This window comes from Colobus angolensis, unplaced genomic scaffold (genome assembly GCF_000951035.1).
Source record: "Colobus angolensis palliatus isolate OR3802 unplaced genomic scaffold, Cang.pa_1.0 Scaffold394, whole genome shotgun sequence".
NCBI classification, from domain to species: domain Eukaryota; kingdom Metazoa; phylum Chordata; class Mammalia; order Primates; family Cercopithecidae; genus Colobus; species Colobus angolensis.
Genome location: NW_012117310.1, coordinates 2,037,478 through 2,059,896, shown reverse-complemented (window position 1 = coordinate 2,059,896; position 22,419 = coordinate 2,037,478). Strand labels below are relative to the sequence as shown.

Sequence of the window (22,419 nt, the reverse complement as noted above, 5' to 3'; positions counted from 1 at the left end):
CTTGCTTACTGTAGCGCTGAGTAAATTTTCAAATTGGGAATTGTGAGTTTTCCAAATTTGTTTTTCCTTATCAAAATGTGTGTGTGTGTATGTATGGCTGTTCTGGGTGCTATGAACTTCCTTAGAAATTTTAGGATCAGTTAGTCAACTTCTGCAAAGAAGGCAGCTGGAATTTTGATGGTTTTATTTCATTTTACATTGTCATTTTTTTTCTTAGCATTGTCATTATGAAAAGGAATAGTATTTACTTGGGAGTATTTTCCTGGTTTTCTCTTTCCTTTTGAAAGGCCAATGAGATTTCTATCTTCTCAAGCTGCTCCAAGATTATTTAAATATTATTGTCACTATTTTCTGTTGTGAAATCTTTTCAATTAAGTAGAGGTCTTTCCCCATAACTCCCCCACACTAACAAAATAGATTTTGTTTGCCTCTTTGTGTTTACCAAACAATAGTTTTACTCTTATATTAATGTCTTAGATAAAAGATTGCAAGGCCTTCTGATGAGAGACCAAGCATATAGGGGCTTGTGTAGCAGAAAAACGGACTGAACTGGTAGGTAAAATAGCGATGTCTACCCAAGGCTCCATACTTCCAGGGATGTAATTTAAGAGTTTTATTATAAGAAAATTAAGTGAAATGTATTACTTAGTTATTTATTATTGTAGTAGTGGGGTTATTTTCTAACTAATTTACCTTAAGGATAATTTTTTAATGTAAGTAGTCTACTAAATATAGTAATTACTAAATAATCAGAATATGATGCATGTTTATATTGAATGAAAATAAATAGGATGAAATAAAGTTTTTAGAAATTAACATAGAATGGAGAGAGTATCTGGTATACCAAAGTACTCAGTAAATATTGGCTGAATAAAGGAATGAATGAAAGGAAGGCCCTACATGAATCATTGTTTTTAAAGCCTAGGCCCTTACCTCAGGGATGAGTCTAGTTAATCTCTCAATTCAAAAGGCTAAATCCTGCTTTCAAGGTACATTGTTTTTTAGTGTTTTCAATTTTCTTAAAGGATAACCTGAGAGTTTCACATTTTTACAGCGTTTATGTCATGGTTGGTGCAGATGTCCCGTTTTCTTCTTGTTTACGAGAAGTTGAAAATCCACAGAATCAATTGAGATGTAGTCAAGAAATGGAGCCTGTAATAACATGTGATAAAAAATTTCGTACTCAATTTTACATTGACTGGTGCAAAATTTCATTGGTAAGTTTTTATTTTGTTTTTGCAAGTTTAATTAAAAATGATGTGACTGGAGTTAACATTTGACTAAAACCTGAATTGCTTTTAGGAATAAATCCTGGGTTTACTTTAACTTCAGTTGACTTCCCTTCAGATTAAGGATCTGGAAAGCTCGTTGACAGTGCATCCATTTAGGAAAGAATATATCCACTTTTGTACTTATTCTATCCTTGATTAGTTGCTGGGGCTGGTTTAGCTTGGCAGGTGGTCCAAATGAACCCCCTGGACATCCATATAGCTGCTAATGAGCACAGATAATGGAGTTAGTATGATATGTGCAGAAAGATTCTTCTTAAATATTCTGCCACTAACCCACTTTGGAAGGAGAGGATGGAGTACAATAATAAATCTGAAAATAAAGCAATATTGTGCTATGATTTAATGTTCTGAAAACTCAAATTATAGGGAAAGTCCAAGAAACAAGAGACAATTTCGAGTGAAGTTAGAATTTACCCATAATTCATAAACATAATATTTCTTTCCAAATCACATTTGAATTTTCATGTTAACAGATTTAGGAAAATGTAAGGTTTCAAATATATGTAAGATGTGTAATATTTTATATATGTTTGTATATTTTATATGTCTGTATATAATATTTTGATCCTGTTATCTGAAAGGTAGGAGGGTTGTTTTAATTCTTTGTTTTTTCTTTTTACTTTTCATATTAATGTATCCAACTGATGTTTTAATTCTTTAGTGACCTTTTAGATTTAACTTCTTTCAACTCTTTATGATTGGCGGTGAGTGAATTAGGTCTAAGTTTAAAGCTGACATTTGAACAAAGTGACTGACACATAAACACAACTATCACTTCATGTCTTAGAGAGCCAGCTGCATCCTGGAAAACATATTATTCACACTGCAACACTTAGCACTCCTTGTGGCCTTTTGCCTTGAACTCTTCTTCTCATGCCTCTTGTCTCATGGCCTTTAGAAAAATGGCCTTCTTTGCCTTCCTAAATCAAGTGAAATCATTGTTATAGGCAAATGTGCTCAATATTTCAATCATGGTGCTAATGATACAAGGGTACAGGAGACTGAGCAGCTGCAACCATAACTTAGATTCCTCTCCCAGCATCATCAGTGGACAGCAGACCCTAACAATGCCATTTTACTTGTGGTTGTTCTGGAAAATGAGTTTATGTTTAAGACTACTACCCCATCTCTAAAAGTTAAAAAATGATATATACCTTGAAGATTTTTGTTTTATCTGTTAAGGCTTTATAAGTGGAAAGGTTGGGAATTTTTATTTTACGTGTATTTATTTTTATGCCATATCTTGCCACAAAAGATTTCAGAAGGTTAAACAAGAGTCATACAATAAACATAATAAATAAAATATAAAAGAAGTAGAAAATCAGGACCTAAATTTCACCCCCCAAAAATAAGCATAAGGCTGTGTTGGACAACAAGCCGCCTAATGTGCAGGACAAAAAAATGAAATTCATATTTAGTTCTCATTCTTAAAAAGGAGGCACATCAATTCCTTGGCAGAAAACAAGTTTTCACTAACACTATATTATTAACAAAATTTTTGTTTTGTTTTGTTTTGTTTTTTTATTATTATACTTTAAGTATATTTAAGTATAACAACGTGCAGGTTTGTTACATATGTATACATGTGCCATGTTGGTGTGCTGCACCCATTAACTCCTCAGCACCCATCAACTCGTCATTTACTTTTTGGGAGAAGATACTGAATAATGCTACAACTAATTCTCCCCAGCATTTTATTTTAGTAGCAAATGTAGTAGCAAATTTCACATGGCTACATTTTTAGTGTCCTTCAATAAAAACCTTAGCATAATTAAATGCAACTCAGTGAAAGCAGCACAATTAATGTGGAGGTAAATTAACATAGTGCAACTGTTGTAGTTTTTTTTTTTGATACTGGGATAGAATTAAGTAAGACTGGGATAGGTTCCATATTCCCTAGACTATCTTCCATAAAAGTTACTTCTGTCAGCTGGAAGGCAGAAAGATCAAGGACAACACGTTTGGAAATTGTCCCTCTTTCCCCCCCGCCCCCGCCTGCCTCACACTTTTCTCTGTCGCTAACCTTAGAACCCACACGTGCATACCTGGTTTTCAGCCAGTTTTAGGTTTGGTAAAATCTGCACTTGATCTTTGCCACTAGGAAATAAGACATTTACACGGTAGTGTAAAGGACTGCTGCTTTAGAGGAAGGAAACTGAAAAAGAACAACTACACACATAGGCACATACATGTTAAATATGTACACATGTAAATATATATGTATATGTGTTTTACGAAGAACATAGAAAGCAGACCAAAGTAAAGCCTTTATTACTTTCATTCATTACATTCCCTACCTCCAATAAATACTTGCAAATTCAAGGTGATAAAGTAATTGGAAAAGATGGCTTTTTAGACAATTTGTTAAAGAATGTTTTAGTGTATCCAGATCTTAAAATCTCATGTTTGCAATGATTAATTTGCTGTGTAATTGTCTTCTTTTGTATCAGGTTGATAAAACAAAGCAAGTGTCCACCTATCAGGAAGTGATTCGTGGAGAGGGGATTTTGCCTGATGGTGGGGAATACAAACCCCCTTCTGATTCTTTGAAAAGCAGAGACTATTACACGGATTTCCTAATTACACTGGCTGTGCCCTCGGCAGTAGCACTGGTCCTTTTTCTAATACTTGCTTATATCATGTGCTGCCGACGGGAAGGCGTGTGAGTACTTTAAAACTAATAAGAAAATTAGAGATCCTGCTAAGATAACAACATAGAAGTTTCCATTAAAAGTGAAATTTCATTTTAGTTCATAAAACACTTTGTAAATGAATTGAAATTGTGTCCAAACTGCAATACTTTATTCCTTTAAAATGAATTAAAATAGTTTTGAGTCTAGTAAATCAAGTTAGGGGATATAATTACTTTATTTGAAAATTATTAAGGCTAGATGTAAATTCGCACTGGCAAAACAGTCCCAAGAATAATTGAGGCTAGATATTTTGATTATACAAGCCATCTTGTATGAGCAGAGACTGCAGAATCTACTGACATGGTAATTGCACTTAAGAAAATTAATTGTGTTAGTTTGACCAGAAGTGATGGTCAAAACTCTTGAAATCATTCTGCTGTCAAACAGGGTAACACAATCTAAATGTATAAAATATATATTTAAAACCCAACAAAGGAGTAACTTAACAAAAATAAGGTATAATTTGAGTAACAACTCTTCACTTCATGAAGTACTTTCAGGACATCTATGTCAATTAAGGTAATCTCCCAAGATTATCTGGAAGTCAGGGCAACAAAGGAAAGGATAAAAATTTAATAAAGCAGCAAGTAACAAATTCTTTCATTTTTACATGTAGCTTGATTTCATTATGTCATAGAATTTATTTCAATCAAGGCCTTGATTCTTAATCTCCATTTTTTTCATTTTTCTGTGTGTTTCTCATCAGTATTCCATCGCTATATGTGTACTCATCCAAGTAATGTCATAAACCTGGTGGCAAATGCTGCCTGGTTGCATTTAATAGTAACAATGTCAGCATTTCCACATCATGCAAGATCCCATGAGCATCTAGTCTTAATGTTCCAAATATCAATGCTATTATTTAATTCATAAATTTTGTTTTGTTTCTAGGGAAAAGAGAAACATGCAAACACCAGAGTAAGTGTCTTCTTTCCTGTTATTTTCTTCATCATTTTTTCCCACCTCTCAGTTGCCCATCATGCTCCATACATGTGTGTCAAGCTTTTTTTCATTCATCATCTTTCATAGTTTATTTCATAAATGTGAAAGCTGCTTTCTAAATAGAGATATTTAGGAGGGGTAGAAACTAAAACTAGAAAGGGTTTGAAAACTAAGATTACACAGATAAAAATTAAACCTAAAATATTTCAGATTCAGAATATTAACTTACCATTTATATTATGTGGTTTCCAATCTGCATTTCTATAAACCAGAGAACAGATGAAAAGACCTTTCATACAAGTTTGCCAGAATCTACAGTAATAACCTACCATAAAATGAAACTTCTGTGAGTATTTATAAATGCCCCAACAGAAGCAAAAATATAAAAGCTATGGAAGTTTTATCTTAATCATAGAAAATAAATAGAAAACTAGTTTGTTACTTAGGACAGTAATATTAATACATTATTCATAGCTTAGTTTAATAAAACACACATTTTAAAATCAGTTTATAATTTTTAGTTTTGTTACATTAAAAGTATGTGAGATGTATGACTTTCTGAAATAGTTTATTGAATGCCCAAAGTGCAATAATGTCTTGTTATTTTTAAAGATAGAAATACTTCATAACTTTTTCAAATTGATGACCTGTCAGGTTAATATATGATTTTAAATATACGTTGTTTTATTTCTTTTTGACCTAGCATCCAACTGGTTCATCACAGTGCTATTCAAAAATCTACCAAGGAGCTTCGAGACATGTCCAAGAATAGAGAGATAGCATGGCCCCTGTCAACGCTTCCTGTGTTCCACCCTGTGACTGGGGAAATCATACCTCCTTTACACACAGACAACTATGATAGCACAAACATGCCATTGATGCAAACGCAGCAGTAAGTGTCCACTTAGAGCCATAATTATTAACATACATGTATATTTTTACTAATGTCTGTAAAGAACAGAGCTTTCTGTTGTTGTGTTGTGTTTGTTTGTTTATAACTGGAAGAGAAAATACCAAAAGGACATTAATTATGTAAATCCCACCCCTATTGTCATGACATATACAATACAGTTACTTTTAGGAAATGTGCCTTTTTTCCCCCACTAATCCAAACAAGACTACATATACCTTAATATTTAAGAAATTGACACTGATACTAAACTCAACATTGCATGTTTGCTCAAAGATGAGTTAATTATAAAAAAAGAACCATATCCTAAGCATTTCAAACTGATTATTTTTAGAGATGTTAGAATTATTTGGTTTAAACCTATTAGAATATTATTACCATAGACCTTTGTAATCTAAATTTTTGCCTCAGAATTAAGGGTGTTTGGGTTGTTTTTTATGATCTGCTTGTATGTCAGAGCAAACAGTTCCAATCTGGGCTATAAACACCTATTTTATTAGTGCAAACCTTGTCTAGCGCTCTAGAGATCAGGGTTAGAAACCCTGGAAGGACTTTGTAAGCAGTAGGTAAGAGTGAGGGGTGAGGAAATTGTACAGTTGCATTTGGGAGACCATGCTATATAATGCTGTAATGCAGCATTATGCTGCATCCTATATTGCTGATACAATGTAGCCTAGTGGCCACATTTTTATGTAAAGGAATGGTGGGTAAAACTGTTATTTATAAGAACATGTCCCTTTTTTTTTTTTTCCTTTTTTTTTTTTTTAAGACGGAGTTTTGCTCCTGTTGCCCAGGCTGGAGTGCAATGGCACGATATCGGCTCACTGCAACCTCCGCCTCCCAGGTTCAAGTGATTCTCCTGCCTCAGTCTCTCAAGTAGCTGGAATTATAGGCACCTGCCACCATGCCCAGCTAGTTTTTGTATTTTTAGTAGAGACAGGGTTTCACCATGTTGGCCAGGCTGGTCTTGAAATCCTGACCCAGGTGATCCGCCCACCTTGGCCTCCAAAGTACTGTGATTACAGGTGTGAGCCACCGTGCCTGGCCTTTTTTTCTTTTTAACCATATGTTAAAATGAGTTAAATTCAATTGCCCCAAGCACTAGAAGTCACAAAGTTGGCTTTTGAGGTCCTCCTTTTTTTCACTTTACTTTTATAGATGGAATGGCTATACAGAAAAATCTCTCTTACTCTCTCAGTCTCTCTCTTTCTCTCTCACACACCCGCAGACACATACAAACCCCTTAGGATATAATACTAAAGTGAACACATTTACCTGGGAACTCTGCTGGGCACATTTTTCCCATTGTGTGCTTATTTTGTAACCAGGTAGAATGCATGTGGTAATTTGAAGATTAAATAATAATATGAGTAGTATAGACAGACTAGATAAGTTTATCCAGAATACTTTAGAAACCCAAAAGTATTATGAATATTTTTCTAAAATTCTCTAACATCACTTAGGGTCATACAGACTAAGGTGCCTGTTTATGTGCATGTGTGTGAGAGAGAGTAAGTAATGGGTAGTGGGTAATTTAAGAAACGGGTGAAATTACATATGTTTACAATTTTGAATTCTGGAAACATTAATACATCAGGGATAGAAATATTAAGGTCTACAAAATTTAGTTGCACTGAATGGAACAGATGGGTTTCTGTGCTCTCTGGTGGTCAGTAGCCCACCTATTATGGGTCATCATAAAATCCAGTTTACCAGGATTAGATACTGATGAGAAAAATTGGTAAAATTTCAAGAATATTGTAATAATTCAGAATTTAACCACCTCTTATCCCGTTTTTAGATGAAAATTATGAAATGGTTTTGTCTTTCATTTTCAAAATGAAAAGAATTTGTACTTATTCTTTAAGGTTATTATTTCTGATATTGTTTACCCTAGCATGCCAGTGAAATGTTGACAGATACCCTTCAAAAATGGAATGGTCAAATACACTTGGAAAAAAGCAGTAGCAACATTGCAAAATTCTAACATGAAACATGAAATCCTGTAGCTAACCGAATTGTTTATGAATGATAAATTCAGTATACTTAGTATGAATGTGAAGATGAAATGCATGCCCTTTTAAGGAGGGTTAATTAATAAGTACAAGGCAGCATTATCCAAGCATATACCTGGTTATTGAGTACTGTAATGTAAAGGTTTTATTTCATTTTTTAAGCTACAACAGTCTTCAGTCCCTTGGTGTGTTGATATACTTTGTGAATCCATAGGAAAAGGTCAGAATAGGTAAATCTTCAAAGAAAACAGTTTGAGAAATGCCTCTATTGATAATGTAACAATGCTGTAGAATTTTAGAGTAGAAAACTAGTTATAATGAGTAGGAGAACTTGAATATGTTTGTAAATCAGTAAAACTCTATTGATAGTGAAATTCAAGAGAGGAAAAATGTTGCTGTCATTTTAAGATAACCCTTTCTAACCATATATATTGAAAATAAGAATAGCTCCTTAAAAAGTATTTTGATTCCCGGTGGTTAGAATTTTGCAATGTTGCTACTAATATACAAGCAAAATAAAATTTTCTATCTAGTTTACACCAAATGCATCTTTCTGGTCCTTCCATAACCCCATCAAGACTGTCATTATGTTGATCAGATCTCTCTATTTGCAAATGCAATAGGCTATTATATTGAACTTGCAACAATTTAAACACATACGTATTTTTAAGTCCAGAAAACCTTCACATTAGTCAGATTTCTGCTAATGGAAAAGCTCCATTAACTAGCACTTCTGTATAAATAGGGTACATAGATAATTGATGATGTTCACAATGATTATTCTGAGGCACTGCAGGATCATCAAGTGCGTCTGACTCATCAGAGGAAAATTAAATTACATTCGGTGTCGTTTCAGTGTTGAGTGTATATTATCTTTCTTTTATTCTTAGAAATGGATCATATGTGCACAGTCTCTATGGTAACTCCCTATAAGCCAGAATATGTGATTAACCTCATTTTCCAACCATGCCAGATAATAGGGAATTTATTGTATGGGGTTCATCATAGCTGTCCTTTATGCAAATTCAACTTTTACTTTTTACCAGAAAAACAGCCATGTTTTAAAAGTTTTACTTCAGCACTGAGTAGACACACACAAATATTTTGGTCATTTGGATTGAACTGAATTCTCAAGATTAAAATGCGATATTATATTTGGGGAAGCATTACGGTACTCAATGACCAGGTGTATGCTTGGATAATGCTGCCTTGTACTTATTAATTTACCCTTTCTAAAAGGGCATGCATTTCATCTTCACATTCATACTAAGTGTACTGAATTTATCATTCATAAACAATTTAGCTAGCCAAAGGATTCTGTGTTTATTCTTCAGATTGATACCAGAAATATTCAGACATGGTTATGGCTAAAGGTTTATATTGGCTTCTAAGCAAGACTCAAGAATATTCAAAGCTTTCTTTCAAAACTGCATAAAACTAGTTTGTTCCTTTAAATGAGTCAATTTACATCAGAAGTATAGAGAATTCACAACGTTATGTAATGAATGGCTGCCACCATTATCAATTACATAGTAATATTTTCTTTTTAGTAGAATGTTTCACAGAGCTCCAGACTGACACCATAAATTAGCAAGTAAGAAAAAATGTTTAATCATTTGCAGATGATAAATTTGAGACACTGATAAGAGACAAAGTTAAATTAGGTCAGAACTGAGATTAGATTATTTACCTATCCTGATATCTAGGCAGGGATAGATAATGTCAGTCATCGACCTCAGAGGGATCTCTGATTCAGGTTATAAGCAAAATGAATAAAGAGGCAGTGGAAAGGGAAGCTGGAGCAGAACCTGGAGACGTAGCACATGCCCAGAAATGAGGTGTTTCATTTTGTACTGTGTTTCTTTTGCTTTTCAAATTACAGAGACAATATATATAGGCTGTTAAAACTATCACATAGTCTAGAAATGTAAGGTCAATTTAATTTGATCTTGGCTAATATATTTATTCTTTAATAAACTTTTTATTTTGGAATGATTGTAGAGGTACAGGAAAGTTACAAAGATAATAGAGAGTTCCCAGATACTCCTCAGTTTCTCCCATTGTTAACATCTTATAGTACCATGGTACATTTGTCACAATGAGGAACCCAGTATCAGTATGTTACTGTTACCTAGACTTCAGACTTTTTTCAGATGTCATCAGTTTTTCCACTAATGTCCTTTCTCTGTTCTAGGATCCATCTAGGACACAATATTCACTGTGTCTCCTTAGTCTCCTCAGTTCTGGGCATTTTCTTAGACCTTTCTTGCATCCCATGACCTCGTCAGTCATGAGGAGCTATAGCCAGGTATTGTGTAGTATGTCCCTTATGCCCTCATATAGTAAGTTTTTCTGCATCTGTACTTAGTTATCTTTGTAGCCTAGTGAATAAGTGTTGCCATTAATAGCAGGAATAATTTTTCCCCTATAGACATTCGTCTTATTTATTACAATTTATTTCTGGAAATCACATTGTAAATTACTTTTTTTTTTTTTTTTGAGATGGAGTCTCGCTCTGTCACCCAGGCTGGAGTGCAGTGGCCGGATCTCAGCTCACTGCAAGCGCCTCCCGGGTTCACGCCATTCTCTTGCCTCAGCCTCCCAAGTAGCTGGGACTACAGGCGTCCGCCACCTCGCCCGGCTAGTTTTTTTTTTGTATTTTAGTAGAGAAGGGGTTTCACCGTGTTAGCCAGGATGGTCTCGATCTCCTGACTTCGTGATCCGCCTGTCTCAGTGCTGGGATTACAGGCTTGAGCCACCGCGCCCGGCCCTGTAAAGTAACTCTTAAAAGTAAATTGACTTTGCCAAAGAATCATTGTTGTGATTGGGGGTTATGTTTGTAACCAAAGACTTCACATCAAAAATCTATTACACATTTGACTGGTGTACCTCGATGATTGCCTTTTGTAAATATGTAAATGAAAAAAATTTAATTCCAAGTAATAAAATTTTAGGTCATCAAAGGAAATCAAGAGAGAGTCTAGCCTTGTTCCCAAACCACGTTGTGTCAGGATCACCATAGAGCGTTTATAGTGCACATTCTGGGGCTCTGAGTATGGGAATTTGGAGTCTGGTGGGCGTGTGTGTTATGGTAGAGCTCCTGCAGATAGCTTCTCAACAAAGGTTGAGAATTCCTGGCTTAATAATCAAAGGACTTAAGTTTCAGGATTGGAAAATCCAGAGCTCTGGTATTTCTGGTCGGGCCCGTGAGTAAGAAAGGTTGTTATTCACATTCACATTCCTCTACATGGAGTTTTAAAAGGGGAACAGTTTTTCCTAATTTCCCCATGTGAAACTGAAAGAAAAGCAGTCCATGCACACTGTCTAGGAGGCTGGAGCTGTTTGAGAGTTTATACTTCTCAGCCTCTATACTCTTCTACACCTCCCTAAACTGCCTGAGGAAAAGGGTGTGGAGAGGATGAGAGATGAGAGCTAATCAGAAAACAGTGCCTGGAACAGCTAAAATCCATTGAAAAAAAAAATGTTATTTTGTAGTCTTATGCTTGGGGAAAGGGGCATTGACTGGAGGATCTCAAATATTTGATTTTCTAAAAAATAACTTATTATATTAAATTTGTAGTGAGGTATGCTGTCTTTTGGGGAAAGATTTGCCTCTTCACTATTCTTTTCTTATGCCAACATCAATACCAATTGATTTTTTTGGAGTGGTAGGCATCTTCATGAGGCCCCTTAGGTAATGAATAATTGGGGACAGTACTCCACACATTTTTCAGGATGATACTAATTTGCTACACAAAAATTTTCCTTATTCATTATTCTAAACATAATTCCTAATCCAGGATAATTGGCTCTCTCTCAAAACAGGAGATAGGTTGTACTTAATCTTTTGAAAATTAACAAGTATAAAAGTAGAATTAAGTCTTCTAATTGAAGACAGTATCTAATCATTTAAATATTTTTCCATTTGTCCTGCTTTTGGTCACAGTAACAACTATCTTTATGGTAAAAGTCCACAAATAAAAATTAAGTTTTAATAAAAGTTAGTATCAGTTGAAGACAATGTTTCAGGGGACTAAGATTATGGTATCCTATTGAGAAGTATCAAGCAGCCAAGAATATTTCAGAGCCATTGATTTCCAAAAATACATAACTATTTCTTATTGTTAAATGATGCCACCATACTAACTGAAAAGTGAAATGTTTTGTATTTCACACAACTAATGTCATTTTCTTTCAACTCTGGCATGGATTTTGTGGCTTTATGCAAATCATTTTGCTTTTTAGTCTGAAACAAGTAGCAATATAATCAGTTGATAATCATCAACTTTACTCACTGAATTACTGTATAGGGTATCCAAGAATGTCAAATTACTTTAAAATGGTTGTACAAATAAGAAATAATTGTGTACTCCCCCAAATTACTTATTTATTAATTTGCAAGTTATTACTCTTGCATTCTTAAAGAATGAAGTTTGTGCAATGACTGATTTACACAATTTTCTATTTAAATGCATGAAATTAATGAAAACAAAATGAGAAAATAATTAATGCTAATAATTTAGAGAGTTACAGTTTTCTTAAATTTCTACGTAATACAGTTTATACATAATAACTTTTCACTTAGTCTAATAATCATTAAATTGTTTTATGACTTTATTAAGGTCCTTCCTTGGAAGGCTTATAGGGCCTCTATTTGAAGTCGATTCCCCTCCTGTATAATTGCCTCTAGCAGCCTGCTGTCACCAAAGATGAGAATTCGCCACTTTCTTCCTGCATTCTCTGCATCTTAACTAGCAGAGCTGGGATTGTAGGCATTTTTCCAGTATGCCTGAAGCAGTGCTGTTATGAAGTATGTCCCTTCAACTCTTAAATGGAACACACAGTTTTAAATATGCCCATCAGAGATGTATTCACACTTTAATACTTAGAGGTTCGCATGTAGTTACAAGTTTGCGAAGCCACAAAAACAGAGCTATGTGCACACATCTTGGAGACTCAAGGGTCTCCTTCAAAACAGGAGATAGGTGTACCCAATCAGGGGAAGTTGAATCTCAGAATTTTTTTAGTTGAGCACCTTTTTGCACACATAAGCACTTTTAATATAACTCATCTAAGTTTCCTTTGAAATTGCAAGGAGTGCATGTGCATTGTTCAAACACAACCACTTAGAACACGCACTATGGATACTTTTCAGTCCCTAAATCAATGTAAGACATACAGTTTGCTTTCTTATGCATCTTCTCCAAATTTCTTGCTAGTTTGTGTGTGGCATTTTTCTCAACCAGCCATCTCTTTTCACCTAGCCCAGCCCATTGTGATTTAGAAAGTTCAGCAATGTAGCAAAAGAGGAAAAAACAGAGACTAGAGAAGAAACAACAAGGCATAGGTCGACTTTGATCAGTGGTTTTCAAGCTAAATTCCACAGAAAGGCCAGTTGGGAGGGCCAACAAGAAAAGTAGGGGGCATCCAACGACCTCATCCAAATGCTGATTTTGAATTTGGAAGGTCCTTAATCTAGTGCTTTTGGAAAACATGTGTCTTTGTTTACTAACCAGTACCTATGTTAGAACACCTACATTCTATACTTTCTTTATCCTGTTTGATTTTTGTATTTTGTCAAAATGTGTTGATTCAGTCTGCTAACAGGCTAGGTAGAGCTACAGCTGGTAAGGAATGAGGAAGTGTGGTGTGTGCCTGTGTGTAGAGGGTGCACTGTATTCGTTTTGAGTGCAGAATAGACCCAGATCAGTTATACCTGAGTAGATAAAGTAAAACACATCCTCCCATCCTGTGCCAGATACCCATCTAATTGCATTTTGACTTCTGTAGTAAAGATGTTTGCCTTGCCATCTTTAAATGTAGAACTTATTCCCTCTTCGTAGTTTATAAATTGATCTTTTTACTTTTGTGACCAAAATCAATATAAATACATTGTGTGAAATTCTGAAAGAACAAACAAGCTAAAAAAGAAATACTCCTTTAGCCTACACGAGGATAAGGCTGATAAGTAACAATAAAAAAGAATATAATCATTGGGATGAATTATTAAGTAACTTCCTCAAATTGTGTTAGAGTTTATTATTTCCTTAGTAATATCTTTAAAGTGGAACTGAAACATTGAAAAAAAAAATGGCTCAAAGGTGTTAACTATAGATTAAGAGTTTAAACAGTATTTAACTAGCATGAACTGTTTTCCACTTTAGATTGTTGTATTTGGAACATAGTATTTGCCTGGCTGAAATAATATCAATGGTTTTCAAACTGTTTCTTACAAATTTCTTAGAATTGCTGCAGGGGCCAGCATGAGGGACAAAGAAAACAAAGCGGACAGGATTCCTAACTCCCTTGTTTCAACCCAGGCAACCTCACATTTATCTCTTTTGTACATCACAGTTCTGCTTAGGGTTTCAATTAAGAGAAATCCCAGTGCTAAAGAGAAAACGAAAAACTTTGAAAATCCTCAGCATGGATCAAACTTTATTACAAAGGACTGACTCCTAGAGTTTCTTCTATACAGAACCTAAATTGTACATTTTCATAAACTAATTTTAATATCAAAATGTGAAATTAAATCTGTAAGTTAATAAATGTGTATACTTTATAATGTTTACTGCTGAGGATACTAAACAAAATATGATGGTTCTTACTGTTAATATACTTTAGGGCAATTAAATATTATGTGCAGAGAATACAATGACAATCAGCATGTGAATGAAAGCATGCTAAATGGTAACCTAATTGTGGGTTGCTTAGACAGTAAGGATGCATAGGGAGGTGGTTCTTGAGATTTTTTAAATTAAAAATAATATGTTAAAAATTTTAATAACATTTCTTATGGGAATTTTTAAATTATAAGAGTAATATCTGTATGCTGTAACAAGTTCTGAGTTGAGTTTGCAAGGACAAATGGGAGCTGATTGGGTACAGGACATGGTAGTAGCCATGGTGGTTGGTTGTCGGCTTCAAGCAGATATGGGGCACTCCATGTAGGAGCGAGATATATTGTGGCTTTCCAGGCCACATTAAGAAATCTGAAATTTAATCTGCAGATAGATACAAGGAAATACTTAAATGTGTGTTATTTAAATGACATAACAGATTTGTGTCTTAGAACACTGGTCCCCAACTTTTGGCACCAGGAACTGGTTTCATGTCAGACCAGGTGTGGGGGATGGTTTGGGGTGATCCAAGTGCATTGCATTTATTATGCACTTTTTTTCTATTATTATTACATTGTAATATATAATGAAATATTATATAACTCACCATAATGTAGAATCAGTGGGAGTCCTGAGCTTGTTTTCCTGCAACTAGACAGTACCATCAGGGGGTAATGGGGAACAGTGACAGATCATCAGGCATTAGATTCTCATAAGGAGTGCACAACCTAGATCCCTCGCATACACAGTTCACAATAGGGTTCATGCTCCTATGACAGTCTACTACTGCCGCTGATCTGACAGGAGGCAGAGCCCAGGTGGTAATGTGAGTGATGGGGAGCAGCTGTAAATACAGATGAGACTTCGCTGGCTCACCTGCCACTTACCTCCTGCTGTGCAGCCCAGTTCCATGGCCCAGGGGTTGGGACCCCTGTCTTAGAAGAGCATTCTGACAGCAATATGCAGAGTGGATTATAAGGGGACAAGAATGTAAATGAGGAAACAAGTCAACCCCCTTATAAGGATCCAAGTGAGAAATGATGATGTCTTCAACCAAGTTAGCAATGGAGATGGGGAAGAATGGGGCAGATCCAAATGAGACAAAAAGAAATGTCAGAAGTCCCTGAGTGGTTGGATGTGGAGACTGAAGGAGAGGGAAAGAACAAGGATGACTTCTGCATTCTGCCAGTGCATCTGGATGCATGCCTTACATGAAGATAAAAGAGCACAGATGTTTGGGATAGTGAATGAAGGTGGTTATATATGTTGTTCCATGAAAATATGTGAGCATGTGTATATCTTCTAGGCCTGGATCTGAAAGTGTATAGGTTAAGAGCACAAGCCACTGTGTTCACATCTTAGCTACCATGTCCTAGCTATGTAGCCTTGGATCTCCAAGGCTATTTCTTCACCCATAAAATGGGAAAAACATTAACACCTACCTCTTAGGGCTGTTGTGAGGTACTTTAGAGTATAGCCTGTAGTGAAAATTTCATGCATGTTATCAAATATTGTTAATTTTTATTTTCCTCAGACCTCTGTTTCCTCATCTGTAAGCTCATGAAAGGGGAGGGGAATTGTGTTGGATTACATGACTGGGGTCAGTTACCCATAAAGTTTTTCATTCTAGTATGTCTGCTCTCTATTTACAAGTGTGTAAACAAACAGTTTTACTCAAAAATGTTCATCATTTCTAGGAACTTGCCACATCAGACTCAGATTCCCCAACAGCAGACTACAGGTGAGTGCTAAGAATAATAAATTGATGTTTATGAATGAATCTACAGATTAAAAGATAATTATGGCATAACTATATAATTTATGAAGCTTTAGCTTCACCAAATAAGGCAAAACACTTGTGTCATTCCTTAATCAGACTTAAAACCTCAGAATAATGGCTTAGATTATTACATAGATTGGCATCAGAATGATAAACACAGGGTAAATGATCTTAGAGCAAAAGCATCCATGGAGGTCCTGTCTAATTAAGGAAGACTGAATAAAACCCGTTCCTTCACTGAAGCTCTCTATTCTTCCCCTTGGTATGAAAGATTCTTAGCTTGGATGCATCTAGGATTTGTCTCAGTAAGTGAGCAGCTTGAAACTGACTCTTACAAAAGGAAACCATTGTGACAAATCACTGAGGCTTCAGGGGGATAAATGAGAAATGGCTGGCCTGGTTTTAAAGCCGCTTTAAAAAGCTGTTATAACATGACCAGTGACAACAAGATGGCAGACAATTCTCCTTGGACTATTCTATTTCCCTAAGACTTGCTTTCTTTATTTCTTTCAAGTGTCCCTAAAAATTTTCCACAGCCAATTATTTCATTCATCTCTATACTGAGTAGATAACTTATTCATGATTGTCTTCTAATTAGTGGTTGATTCCTAGTTCTAATTGCCAGGCAACCATTAATGCCTTTGTAGCTCTTTTGGAAAAGCAAGAGTAGTTTTAAAAATGTAAGTTGGGTGTGGAATTCTGAGTATGAATAGTGGCATTGTGGTAGGGAAACTGTTAAGTAAGTCTCTTAAAAAGTTCAGGCACATACAGAAATGTATTGGATGTTTTCATTCAGAAATTATCTTCTCTATTACTGCTTTCGTGAATTTAAGGAGATTTTCGTTTGACAACTTTTCAAAGATTTGAGGCAAGTATAATGAAATTGTTCATCAGATTTTAATTACAAGATAATGTTTATCAGAATTTTCCCTACAATTTTGATTACTTGTTTTAATTAAATGCTAACATGTTTCAATAAGACTGTTCAATATATTGATGTGTTGGTGCTACTTTGTAAGCATTCAGGAGATTGATGAAGGATCAAACTTTGTTATAAAAATGAGTAACCTAAAGAGAGAAAAAAGATAAATGAATCCCTACTACTACTAATTTCATGGTTATTTTTTTAAAGAGGAAAATTTCTAAAAGAATACTTCTACGATAGAAATGATAGAACTTCTTCGTTATTAACCTTGTAGCTTCCATCTCTCCTAAGATGTCTATCTTCTGATTCTTAATTATTTCAGGCAGGGAGTGAGTAGGAAGGAGGCAATTTCTAGAAAAATAGTAAATATTTATTTTGAGTATTTAAAATTCTAGATTTTACTTACCCACTAGGGGAATTAGGAAACTTGAGTAGATGATATTAGAGCAATTTGTTTAGTAGTCACATAGATATTTTACCAAGTGCTCTTGTTAACTTGCTACATTTTAGTAATACAGAGCATTTCCAGATACAAGGACAATTTATGCCTAAACAAATATAAGAGCCAAAGAGTTTTCCTAGGGGATTTTAAGGTTGTTTAACCCAATTTATAAAATTATTTTTCCAAAACAGATTTTAGGGAGCAGGTATTTTGCTTGAGTCAAGAAAGTTTTGTTCTCCTTTTTAGTTAACACTGGAGCCTATTACCTTGTTTTCTTACATTTTTCTGCAATTTGGATCATACTATTGACTAAAGTACACTATCTCCTCTTGGTTGTTTTGTTGTTATTGTTGTTTTTTCAGTGAGTCCCCAAATATCTTAAGTGCCAAAGGGAGAGAGACTACCCTAGCATTTTTTTATAATTATGAAAGATTGGTGTGTTTGTGCCTCTGGTACATTTAAAGCTAAATGGAGGCTGGGCACGGTGGCCCACGCCTGTGATCCCAGCACTTTGGGAGGCCAAGGCAGGTGATCACCTGAGGTCAGGAGTTTGAGACCAGCCTGGCCGACATGACGAAGCCCCGTCGCTACTAAAAAAATACAAAAATTAGCTGGGCATGGTGGCATACACCTGTAATCCCAGCTATTTGGGAGGCTGAGGCAGAAAAATCACTTGAACCCAGGAGGTGGAGGTTGCAGTGAGCCAGGATCGCACCATTGTACTCTAGCCTGGGCAACAGAGTCAGACTCTGGATTTAAAAAAACAAACAAACAAACAAAAACCTAAATGGAGGCATGCCTCCTGGAGAGAAGGTCTAATGGGCAGTTTACATTCCTTATTTCCATTCTGTTCATTTAAATGAAAAACAGTATTTCTCAATTTCTAAATTATTCTATCTGCAAATGCATGGATTCAGTGCTGTTTATATATTTTTTTGAGTACAGCAGGTTTTCTTTTCTTTTACCCTGATTATCCTAATACTGCAAAGAGGCAGCTACATTTATGCGATTGTCATGAAACAGTAACTGGAGTTTTCCAAGTACCATAGAACATTATGCGCATGTCAGTTTTCTTTATGAAGGTAATTTAGGCACAAGAGTTTGCATCTTGGATATCAAGCAATTTTATTTGTAGCTACCTATATGGAATTTATCAGGGGAAAGTATATCTTGAAGTTTTTTTTTTTTTTTCATTTAGTTACTTGTTTTCTTTTAAATTCCCATCAAAGCTTTAAGAAATGAACTAGCTGCTGGTGTTGTACTCCTGGAATTGAGCACTAGCCGGGATAATAGAGCAGTTAAAAGCTGACAATCGCACTAACTTTTGGACTAGGCCCAAACCATTAGGTTTGATGCCCCTTCAGGTTTTCTCATTTTCTCTGCCCTACCAGCCCACATGATATTTTTTTGAAAGCCATGATTAAAAGGTGCAGTTATATATCCTGCAATCAACCTCATTCTTTTTGTTTATTGTGGGAGGAATTTTCATACTGTTCCTTTTGGGAAATACAAAATATTATAGCCTTGGTCCAAGAAGGAGAAGACTAATTTAGAATTTTTTCTTTCGCTTTATGTTTTTTAAAAAAACGAAATACAGAGAAATAATGCAATGTAATTATTTTTACATTGTATTAAGAAGACGGAAACTTTCTCCTTGCCATAATTTGCTTTGCTGAAAATCTAAAAGTATACGTGCCCTGACTAACTCCTGCCCATATTCATTCTTACACATTGCAGGTAAATGGTATCCCTGAAGAAAGAAAACTGACTGAAGCAATGAATTTATAATCAGACAATATGGCAGTTATATCACATTTCTTTTCTCTTCCAATAATGCATGAACTTTTCTGGCATACGTCGTGCATGTTGGCAGTATTAAGTGTATCACTAAATAATACAACATAACTTTCATTTTACTAATGTATTTCTTTTGTACTTAAAGCATTTTTGACAATTTGTAAAACATTGATGACTTTATATTTGTTACAATAAAAGTTGATCTTTAAACATTATTAATGAAGCCTAATGACTGGTGAAATTTACTTCAATAAAGTATTTGCCTCCTATTTAGTAGAAATCTTTTAATTGCTAGAAACAGGTTTATGTGTTCATTCTCATTCCACAAGACTTTATTTAGTGCTTCCTATAAATATATAAAATGCCTGTGCCTCAGTATTCTAGTTGAGCAATCCATTTAAATAATACTTTAACTCTTGTGGCCTGTAAATCCTGTTGTTTTATATACCACTTGGAGTGTTTTCGAATAAACCTAGTTTTATGGATTGTGAAACTGATGACACCCAATTCATGCAGGGCAGCCCAGGTTGCATACTTACCTGACTTCATAATCAGATATTTGGTGGTTGTTTTTTTCTTTAGCTACACCTACTGGAATGGGAAGATATTTGGATCTAGAAGAAAGACAGAAGCTGTTACACAAAAAGAGAATAGTTACTGCTAATGTGACATCAGTTAGCTCCAAATCCCCAGAGTACTTTGCGTAACTCCTTTATGTTCAAGTCTCTATAGCTTTGGTCAGTTTCATGCATCTTGGATACTATTGGATCAGTGTGGCTATCATGTCACCTGGCAGGGCAGCTTTCCTTGCATACTGGACTAGCTGGAAACCTTCTCTTAATCTACTCTGGGAAAATTTTTGTGTCACCTATTAGGTGGCCAGAGGTCACAAAAATTCCAAAATCCAGAAAGATTCCCTGTTAATGTTAGGTACCGTAACTTGTTTTCCACTTAGGGAGAATACTCTGTCACATCATTGACATTAGAACCTCCCTCTTCTTTCTAGAACAGAGGATGTAGGTTCTCTTATTTCTTAAAGATGTATCTCTTACTCTAATTTCTTCCTAAGTTAACTAGGGCATTGCCACTTGCTGTTCTACAGGAGTAATCAGCTTGAGGTTGTAAATGTATTGCAACAGAGTCATGGCCCAGGAGGAATGCAGTGTTGTCAAGGCTCCAGAGGACCAGATTTTGGCACAGAATGCAGAGTAAACAAACTGCTGCTCCTGCCAGGTGAAATCAAATTGCTCCTAATAGTCCAAGTGAGCAGGAACAAAGTAATGCACGATCGACATATGATGGACTACAGATCAGAAATCAGGAACTTTATTCATCTGTTCTAGTAAAGAAGCCATTTGGAGATTGCAAAGTGCAGTTGGAGTTAGAACTGGTTTTTACACTGACCATATTGAGGTATTGAATGGGGACAGAAATCATTGGCCAGCATCTTACAAATATTTAATAATAGCTTTAATCACTGCAGTTCCCCGTGAAAAAGTGATCTTGCTTCTGAAAATATTTTGGTGGGGAAAAGAGTACAAATAATTTCCCCTTGGTTGATGCTACCCTAATAGTCCTTAAGGACTATTAAGGGGTTTTTTTGTTTTGTTTTGTTTTCAAAATGAGGATTCTGCCACATGCTGAGGATTTCTATCCCAACTATACTCTCTTAGTGGGCAAAATACTATATGGTAAGTTTTGGGTCCTGATGGTAAACTTAAAACACCTTTTCAGTTAGCCAGCATAATCCCTTGCCCTAAAATACTGACTAGAGTAGTTCTCTACATTTTCAGGAATTCAAGTAAACTCAGATTTAGATTCCAAATATCCCCTAAAAGTTAGTGACTTTTCCATCCTCCAAGGTGTATTTACCCATATACATGACAGCCTCTCTTTGAGGAAGGTCTAGGTTCAATTTCCACATGGTGTGTACCTGAGGTTACAAGATTTGCCATCATTTCACAGGTTCCATGTCTATAAACTGGTTCTTTAGAATTGACTAAAGGACCATGATTCTTTTGAACACTGACCTTCTCCCACCAAACTTGTGTGTTTATTTCTATCCCCCTTACTTGGAGGCTACATCAGTAATGGTACTGGGCAGTGAGCAATAGGGAATTGTTCATCTTTAGACACAAGTGCTGATAGCAGTAATGAAACTGAAAGCCCCTAAACATTTATTTAGGTAAAAATACGCATTAAAAATTCAAATCTGTAAGTCTACACTGATGACAGAAAAGAGCACTAAGTAAAGCTATTAAGGCTAAATTTGAGGCTAAGAGAATACCTAGAAAAAATTAAATAGAAAATAAAATAACATCAAGGACAGTGCCTCCAAGTACATACATAGCAAATAGGTGAGGTGAGTGATCCTTGGGATCAGTAGTCCAAGATCTGAGCTATTCTCACGTCTTGACCATACCAATTAAGGATGAATAAAAGCCTTTAAGCAAGCCATCCTAAAATAGGGCAGCTTCAAAAAATTTGCATTTCAGAATTTCCTATGAAACACCCCTACCATTTGCTTACTTACTGAATGCCTAATATGTTACTATAAGTCAGAGAGTGTTCTAAGGATGTAGTCGTGAGCCATATTAGATATAGGCTTGTTCTCAAGGAGTTTACATTCTACTGGAAAAGACAGATATTAATCAAGTCATTATACAAATAAATGTCAACCTGTAATAGTGTGATAAATGCTATGAGGGAAAGTAATTGATGTGATAAAAGTTCATCACAGCAGGACTTGACCTAGTCAGCAAGGTCAGAGAAGCTTCCCTAAAGTTTGGTTGATACCAAAAGAATGAGTGGTAAATGCTAAGATGAAAAGAAACTATCAACAGAGTAAACAGACAACCTACAGAATGGGAGAAAATTTTTGCAATCTATACATCTGACAAAGGTCTAATATCCAGCATCTATAAGGAACTTAAACAAATTTACTAGGAAAAAAAAAAACATTAAAAAGTGGGCAAAGGACATGAATAGGCAATTGTCGAAAGA

The 22,419-nt window shown here is 35.3% G+C and overlaps 1 protein-coding gene across 6 annotated transcripts in view; it reads left to right on the top strand.

Annotated features, from left to right (window-relative positions):
* The window catches only part of SGCE (sarcoglycan, epsilon), a 71,575-nt gene extending 51,930 nt beyond the window's left edge, over positions 1-19,645 (top strand). For 2 of the 6 annotated variants that reach the window (XM_011955090.1, XM_011955089.1), the window contains 6 exons: positions 1,055-1,217; positions 3,743-3,954; positions 4,877-4,903; positions 5,631-5,819; positions 16,170-16,213; positions 19,357-19,645. In XM_011955090.1, the coding sequence (XP_011810480.1) occupies positions 1,055-1,217; positions 3,743-3,954; positions 4,877-4,903; positions 5,631-5,819; positions 16,170-16,213; positions 19,357-19,373 (652 nt within the window). In that variant the 3' untranslated portion in view covers positions 19,374-19,645. Of the gene's footprint in view, positions 1-1,054; positions 1,218-3,742; positions 3,955-4,876; positions 4,904-5,630; positions 5,820-6,606; positions 6,682-16,169; positions 16,939-17,085; positions 17,121-19,356 lie in introns of those variants that run through there. The other 4 variants (XM_011955086.1, XM_011955084.1, XM_011955088.1 and 1 more) reach the window with 4 other exon arrangements.
* Positions 19,646-22,419: the final 2,774 nt, after the last annotated feature.